Source organism: Cryptomeria japonica, chromosome 8 (assembly GCF_030272615.1).
Source record: "Cryptomeria japonica chromosome 8, Sugi_1.0, whole genome shotgun sequence".
In the NCBI taxonomy this organism is placed as follows: domain Eukaryota; kingdom Viridiplantae; phylum Streptophyta; class Pinopsida; order Cupressales; family Cupressaceae; genus Cryptomeria; species Cryptomeria japonica.
Window position 1 is genome coordinate 166,779,316 of NC_081412.1, and position 8,986 is coordinate 166,788,301.

The following is an 8,986-nucleotide window of genomic DNA, read 5'->3' on the forward strand; positions in this document are numbered from 1 at the left end:
GTAGGTTATTACAATGTCATATTTATATGATGTAATAGACTCCTCGAAAAATCTAATAAAAATATTTAAAATATAATTAAATTAATCAATTCAAATTCTTTTTCAAATTTCAAATTGTATAAGTATTATAAAGCATAGAATGCATGGAAAACATAATTAGCAAAGGGCAAATAAGTTGTTATAGCAGATAGTCGTTGATAGAATACACATTACAAGAGATTAGAGTAAAACCTATATAAATTAATCTACTCTATATAATTAGAAAAACCCAATAAACAACCTATTATATGGTAGTAAACTTTTCCTTCCTCAGAATTCTTCATTGAACAGAAAACAGAACACTAGTAAACAGTGGCACACAACATTATATGATTTTATCTTTTCTTGTTTAAGTTTAGTACAATGCTTGCCTATTATTGGCAATTGAAAGTAGTGGGTTGGTGGAGAATACTTTATATATATATATATTGAAATGGGCTATCAGTGGAATCAAATTTGGTTTCTTTTCTAGTGTAATCCATAGGAAACAAAACTATGGGCCTATATAGGATATTTATAATATGAGAAACAAAGACTCTAATCCTCTGTACAAATAGTTAATAAAAGGAAGGTTGTCATGAGTAAAGGAGGATTGAATTGATTCATGACAAAGACATTGTTGAATAAGTCATCCATCTCATCCTCATTCATTCTTATGGTTCTCTTCATATGGCCTTTTATTTTATTCAGTTACATGCTTGAATTTTTATGAACTAGTTTAGCATAATTTAAAATGAAAAATGTTAGCATGAAGTTGTCTAGTGACTAAAGGGCAAAATCTTAGATGTAAGATGAAGATTTGGATAAGACTATCTTATTTGTATTTATTTAAGTAGTAAATCATAATTAAAGTTAATAAAAGTTAGAAAATGACATATTGAAGGGTTATTTTTACAAGTTAAATATAAATGATTATGAAATTCAATTTGAGGAATCAATGAAGAGTAATGCAGATTTTGTATGTAATTTATTCATTAATGATAAAAAAAAAGTAATTATTTTTTATCATCTCACAGCTAGAATAGATTTTGATTAAATTGCAATTATCATGAATATGTCCTTTGATATGTTGATATAATCTTAGTACGAAGTGTATGCATTATATTGTTCATCTTTGTTGTCTATCTCTAAACCTATTTGTAAGGACATTATTAAAAAATATATTTAGGAAAATTGTTAGATCACTAAGAGTGAGTTCACCTAGCTCAATAATATGTCTCATGTGTTGGTCATAGGTGTGTGCTGGATCACTAAGATTGAGTTCTCCTAGGTCAATAATATGTCTCATGTGTTGGTCATATGTTTGTGTGTGTGTGTGTGTGCATTGATTATACTTTTTAAAAAGCTTACTCCAAGGGCGATGATCCTACAAAATTTCCTATCATTTATGTGCCTCATTCCACAAGTTATACAAACTATTGTGATTCACCCTCAAATGTGTAAAAATGGGCAAATGTGAAAGATAAAAGATTGGGGAATGAGCTAACTTGTGACAATAGTGCATCACTAGTCAATGCATAATTTTATAGTCATTCCATCGAAATAGGCATTAGACTAAATGAAAATTGCCATGGGTACATGCAAATTTCACCTCTGAAAAGAGAAATAAGAAGCACATTTCTTTCAAAAATATAATAATCTAAGCAATACAAGATCCATTCCTACACTACAATTGAATGCAATCATACTAATATTTATATCTTATGCTCTCACAATTATGTCTTGTTTATTGTGACAATGTCTTTGTCAAATGCATAGTCTTGAAACATTTACTTCTGGTTGGATAGTTTAATTATGGTTAAGATGGTATTAAACATCTTTTGGTGAGTTCTTTACTACAATTGATCTATTAGACTTCTTCGAAGTTAAATAAGGCCCATTTTTCTTGTTCATAACAATTTGTATGAGAATATTGTGAATGCACACAATATGCAAGATGCATGAATATATTATTATTGTTGATGTAGGGTTGCACTAATCTATTTAGTATCATAATGCATTGGTTATCAAGGTTGAAAAAGAAAATATTACAAACTTTGGGGCTTAAAATTATGAGAATTTTTGAAATAATATAACGGTGTAGCAAAACCACTATAGTAGTTCAATTTTTTTATAAATTTACCTTTGAGCTCCAAGTCCCTAATAATTTTTGTCTTTCTTAACCTTGACAATGGTTACTTAGTTTCGCAAATAGAGAATGATTTCATTTATAAAGATTATTTGATTTGGAAAATACCTAATCTAGGAATGGCATTTCTCTATCTTTATAAATTCTCAAATTTTATCTTGGCTCTTTTTTTGGAATTGAATCTATAAATATAGGTCTCATCTATAGTTGTGGATTTATCTTCTATGTATAAACTCAACCATCCTTTGTGTGATTCTATACTCCATTTCTCACATTATTAATTTATTCATTTTTCTACTCATTTTAGATTTATAAGATTAGTGATATTTAGAAAAACCTTAAAGAAAATTATCATCAATATTAGAAGGGAACACATTCTATTAATTTAATTCATTTAAAAATTAGGTAAACAATTGTGATTCTCTTCAAGCATACATATGCTTCTAGGACAACCATGAAGATTTAGATTCTTTTTACTATGCTAATTGAAGAGTTTTCGTCCCTTAATGCAAATAATATGTGAATGATGCTTCAAAGTTAAAGAGTTATGTCATGAATGTAATTGAATGCCTTTAAATATTAGTACATACAACTAAATCATGCAGATTAATACTTGGTCAACCCAAGATCAAAAAATAATGTGCAAAAATTGACCAACATTTGATTTTAGCTTTTAAATAGTCAATGATTAATTCCACAACTTGATGGAAATGACCGTGGATATGCAAACTATTAAATCTAGATGGATACCACTTATGCTAAGTTATGCTAAGGTTGATGTACAAGGAAATTTAATAAATACAAGTCTTGAATGATTTTATCAAAGTACATGTGTAAGAATAAGGTAAGAGCTAAATGATCAGCCCAACTTTACACTAAGTTGTGTTATAATACAATATATACATGTATTAAATCATTATCTAAAAATAGCCATATAAAAAATAACATAAATATACAAACTTTAACATTACATTATCTTCTTAATAAAAAATAAAATATATCTAATATTATAAAATTTTAAATTTGTATGATTGATATAACCAAAAATAAACAACATGCACATCTCCTTTTTGCTCACAATTTCAAATGTTTCATAAATAATGTCACAGTATTCTATACATTATAAATATCACAATCTAAACATTATTTCATCTCCTCACTATATATAATGAAGTTCAAAATATAATACATGGAAATTATTATTATCTAGTTGGCTAGCAAACAAAACAACAATATTTATGTAGATCTAGGTAGTAGATGTAGATGAACCTTCATCGTTCCCTGACCCAGCCATATTTATACATCTTGTATTGTTGAGAAAAGGTGAGATGTCTATTGGTAATTGAGGAATTTTAGGTGTACCAAGAAATGCACCTCTGATTGTATTTAATCTATCAACTATCTCAGTCATATCAGGTCGCTCTTGAGGTGACTCCCTTGTGCAAAAGAGCCCAATTTGTATAAATTGAGTAAGGCATTCTGTTACCATTGATGTCTCTGATTCATGAGTATCTATAAGCAAACAATTATCCACCACATCTAAGATTCTATTTGGAAAATGCATTTCTGTCCATTTTTGTAGATTGATTCCTTTAGTGAACATATCATCTGTTGGTCTCCTCCTTGTCAACAACTCTAGAATTAAAATTCCATAACTATATACATCTCCTTTTGTAGTAAGCTTTCCACCTATTCCATATTCTATAATAACAAATAAACAAGGATCAAAGACTATCATTTGAAGAATTTGATGATGTATAAGATAAAGAAAACTAGCAAAATGCATAATGAAATAATGAGAAATATATACCTGGTGCAATGTAGCCAACAAAACCTTTAAGTGCATCTGTAGAAGTCAAAGAATCCATGGAATTGCCGAAAAGAATGTTGGAAAAGCCAAAATCTGCTATGTATGAAGTCATGTCATCTCCTAATAGGACATTATTGGGCTTGAGGTCATAGTGAATCACTTGAACAAAGCAATAATGGTGAAGATATGCCATTCCTTCTGCTATCTCCATTGCTATCCTTATTCGATCACTCAAATTTAATCGGCATCTACCACCGTCTAAATGATACAACCATCTCTCTAAACTTCACATGAATGGAAGAATTAAGGCTTTGAAATCAAGATTGGAGCATGCTGAAATTATTTTTATTACATTGCGATGTCGAACTCTTTTTAATGCATTGCATTCTCTGCTAAAACTTTGGTGAGCATGTTGATCTTGCAACTTGAGAGCTTTAACAGCAATATTTGTACCATTCTTTAGAATTCCTTTATAAACTGACCCAAAGCTACCAATTCCTAAAAGATTTTCATCACTAAACCCACCAGTTGCATCTACAAGTTCTTCATATGAAATTTTTGGAGGCCATACATTGAGAGCAGGGGTACTGGAATGTCTACATAATCTATAAGAAAATGCTACCAATAGAAGAGACATGATCAAAATTGACATGCCTACCATGACAGGAATAATCACCTTTTTGGGGACTGATGGCTGTTTGTGATTGGAATGAGAGCATGTTGGCAAGTTTATCCATCCACCACAGAGGCCAAGATTTCCCATAACTTCTGAGGCATCGAGTGTTGCGAAAGCTCCTCCCTTTGGGACCTCTCCAGTCAACTTGTTTGAAGAGAGATTGAGATGTCAGAGCATTTTCATCTTTTTGAAAGTCACCGGTATCATACCTGACAAATTATTGCGAGAAAGATCCATGTACTGCAGATTTTGCAGATCTGCTAGTGATGCAGGGATTGGCCCCTTAAATGCATTCCAAGAAAGATTTAGATATTCCAAACCCTTGCAGCTTGCTAGTGCACTAGGAATGACACCCGAGAAATTGTTTTGAGAAAGATCTATAGCTAAAACCATAACCATTTTACTCATTTCCAAAATAGAACCTTGCAAGAAATTGTTGGAAACATTGGAAAAAAACTCGATATTTTGAAGACCTGCAACTTCAGGAGGTATGTCTCCTGTTAGTTTGTTGTGGGAAAAGTCCACCCTCTCCAATGTCTTACATTTCCCTAAACTGGCAGGTATTTTGCCTGATAGTTGATTGCGATAAAGAAAAAGGTCTCTTAATTGTGGAAGCTCGCCTAGACTATCTGGAATTTGTCCTGAAAGCATATTCTTACTCGGTGTCAAAAATCCAAGCCTTTTTGATTGGCCAAAACTTTTTGGAATTCTTCCCTGCAAATTGTTTGACTTCACATATAATCTTTCCAGATTTGGAAGTTTGCCGAGTGCAGATGGAATGGTCCCATTGAATCGGTTTACACTTGGAGCTAATTCTCTCAGGTTTGTCAGGTTACCAATCTCATTTGGTATGCTTCCCCCAATTTCATTTGAGTTCAGAGCTAAAGAAGAGAGTGAATTTGAAAGGCGACCAACTGAAGTGGGCAAGACACCAGTGAGATGATTGTTTGCTAAATCAAGATTATCCAAGCTGGAGCAATTAGTTAGCATTGTTAGAATAGGCAGACCGCTGCTTCCACTCACAAAATGATTTCCCCGCAAAGATAACCATCTCAGCTTCTGCATTTTACCAATTTCCAAAGGCACTGTGCCGCTCAGTTGGTTGATCTCCAACTCCAGTGTTTCTAGCTGAGTCCAATTCCCCACTGAGCGGGGCATTTCTCCACTGAGTTGATTTTGCCACAAAAGTACTTCTTGCAGCTCTGACAGCCTTCCAAACTCCAATGGAATTGGGCCGTTCAAGTGGTTATAATAGGTCACCAAAGTTTGGAGATACGTGCAATTGGAAAGGGCAGGGGGGATCGGCCCCATTAAGTTGTTGAAGCCAAGATCAAGCAATTTTAGCTTACTAAGCATACCCAACTCGGCAGGAATACCACCTTGGAGTGCATTTTCGGACAAGTCAAGGATAGTCAAAAAGGACATGTTTCCTAAGAAAGGTGGGATAATACCTGTCAATTCATTTCCTCCTAATCCCATGGCTTCTAAATTTGAAAGGAGACTAAATTCAGGTGGAATGCTTCTACTTAAATAGTTAGCAGACAACTGAAGCCTTCTCAAGCGAAATAGCTTTCCTAGCTGATATGGAATATGTCCCTGGAAGCTATTATGTAGGAGATCAAGTACTCTAAGGAAGGAAAGATTTCCGAGAAAGGGAGAGATGGGGCCAAGTAATCCCATACCAGTGAGATTCAAGGAAACCACACGCTGTCGACAAGAAGAACATGTAATGCCAGTCCAATTACAGAAGGTGTGATTGGGATTCCAATGGAATAAGGAATTATATGAAACGAGAGAGATAGCAGCTTTGAAATCCATGAGAGCTTCTTCATCAGAATGATTGGAAGACTCTACCATGTGAGGAGGTAGCACAGAGAGAGAGATAGAGAGAAAGAGTAGCAGAGGATTCATCATCATGATCTTCATTGTTAGAGTAGCAGAGGAAGTATGATGGTTGGGTTCACTAAGAAATTTGTGATAAGTAGTTTTCATATAAATAAAATACGCAGAGTGCGTGGGTACCGCTTGTAATTTTCGGATGTGTCTATTCTGGCTCCAAAAAGGCAGTACGGAATGACTTACACGCGTGTTGGTCGCGCGTTTTACACTTTCGATTTTGAAGTTAACGGTTGCGATTGACTAACCTATCACTAACACGCTGTACGACAGGTCTGTTTTGGAGATAGAATAGCTGCGACCACATACGGAATACCACACCCCCCTCATGAATCATTGTCCTTGATGATTAGTATCAATGTAAACATAATGGGTCGTAGCTATTCTATCTCCAAAACAGACCTGTCATACAGCGTGTTAGTGATAGGTTAGTCAATCGCAATCGTTAACTTCAAAATCGACGATGTAAAACGTGGGACTAACACGCGTGTTAGTCACTCCGTATTGCCTTTTTGGAGCCAAAATAGATGCATCCGTGGAAAATGGTTGCAGCTATTCTATCTCCAAAATAGACCTGTCGTACAGTGTGTTAGTGATAGGTTAGTCAATTGCAACCGTTTACTTCAAAATCGACGGTGTAAAACGCGCGACTAACATGCGTGTTAGTCATTCCGTACTGCCTTTTTGGAGCCAAAATAGATGCGTCCAACATCACGTGCCAAGTTTTAAAGCGTGAAAAGGTGATTAAACTTTTGATGGGTCTCATCATAGTCCTGTCGGGTGGCACAATCTTTTGCATTTTAATCTTCTCGCACGGAAAATAAATTTAAAGTAATGCATTCACTTGACTTGGTATACCATGTTTTCTGTGGCATTGTCATTGTCACTATCTGCCATTGTCATTGTCATTGTCACTGTCACTATCTGGCACTGTCATTGTCATCGTCTGCCTTCACTTCATTCATCTCCACTTGTGGAAAATAGCTCACTTTTGGAAAATGCATTGACTTGACTTGACTTGGTATTGCATGTCTTCCAAACGACAAAAAAATCGCGAGACATTTGAATTTTCATCCCATATTGTGGGAAGGGAGAAAATTTCGCGGTTTGTAACGGCCAAATCAACGGATGGTCTTTTCTACTGCTCTACTTTCAACTACACCCAACAATTTAGCCACAGATTATGCGCCAGACTTCCCATCATGTATAGAGAATTAGCTATAGAAAATTACAAGCTCTTTGCATTTGGAAATAAAAAATTATATATTCAGCACAAGGCAAGTGTCTAAATCTTTTCTTTCTTTTATTTTCTTTTTCCTTCTAAATTTTACCTGCAGTCCTGATTACTAAGGCGGGGTCCCATGGGAGGGGCTTGGGCTCTATTTTTGTGGAAGAGGTGGTCTCATAAAGAATTTTTTCTTGTGCTACGTGATTATTTGGAATCTTTTCCAAAAAAATAGCAGCCCTTACTTTTTAGGCATGCAAATTTGAATGGGTGCAAAAGGGGTGGGGCTAGAAAGCTTAGGGATGTTTTCTACCACTTGTCAAAAATCTGAATTTAATTTCTATTAAAAAATAGTTTTGGAGGGAAATGAATTATTTTAATTTGTTTTTATTATGCACATCTTATAAAATATATTCATGAGACCAACGACCTCCTTAAATTTAGGAGCTTATATGCTCTCAAAATAGTTCTAAATGGTTCCACATGGCACCATTTAGAAGTATGAAAGATTTGGTCAGTTAAGATGTTTGTTATGAGGTTTGAACTATGAACCTCCTATCTCCTATCTCCTAATATACCATGCAACTTGCTTGGATTCTATTCTTGGCAGTTTCTATTTAACTTCTACGCTAAGGATAGTCCATTTTCCAAAAAGGGAGTCGAGCGGTTTTTAATCACCGACCTCCACTCTTCACATTTTTCTCTCCACTAGTGCGGCTACAAGTATTTCGGGATACACATTAGTGATTCTAGGGTTTTGTTAAATGATAAAATGAGAGTTTAGGGCTTGGGCCAAACCCAAACCCTTCTCCATTTGGAACCATAAACTAATTCAAATAAACTCGATAAATATAAACCCAACAAGATTATAATGTGAAGCACAATTTAATATAAGCCAAAAATTTAAACGGATGAGAATATTTTAAAAGTTTATAAGGGATTTTAAGAGATATAGTTTAAAATTGGGAGATATGGGGATATTGTAAAATAATATTGTTTTAACCCCATTTTAGCATATGGAATTGTATAAAAGGGGGCTGATGTTTGTAATGGAGGACATGGAAGAGTAGAGAATGGTAGATAATTGTGAGAGAAGTGAGAAGATTTTTGGAGAGTTAGCTTGTGATAGTGAATTGTTAATCTCTGTGCAATTGGGAACTTGAAGTCAAGCTTGTTGTACTTGTTGGAGAAGGACTTTTGGTAATTCATTAT

At 34.2% G+C, this 8,986-nt stretch overlaps 2 protein-coding genes across 2 annotated transcripts; both read right to left on the reverse strand.

Moving 5' to 3' along the window:
• Positions 1-3,413: 3,413 nt before the first annotated feature.
• On the reverse strand, positions 3,414-4,188 carry LOC131053629 (putative leucine-rich repeat receptor-like serine/threonine-protein kinase At2g24130). The gene is made up of 2 exons (XM_057988237.1): positions 3,978-4,188; positions 3,414-3,868 (listed from the first exon to the last, which is right to left on the reverse strand). Exons 1-2 carry the CDS (start codon positions 4,186-4,188, stop codon positions 3,414-3,416), a joined length of 666 nt encoding a protein of 221 aa, XP_057844220.1.
• Positions 4,189-4,821: 633 nt separating this feature from the next.
• Positions 4,822-6,510, reverse strand: LOC131053630 (LRR receptor-like serine/threonine-protein kinase EFR). Its single transcript, XM_057988238.2, has one exon. It carries the CDS (start codon positions 6,508-6,510, stop codon positions 4,822-4,824), a length of 1,689 nt encoding a protein of 562 aa, XP_057844221.1.
• Between the last annotated feature and the right edge of the window lie 2,476 nt (positions 6,511-8,986).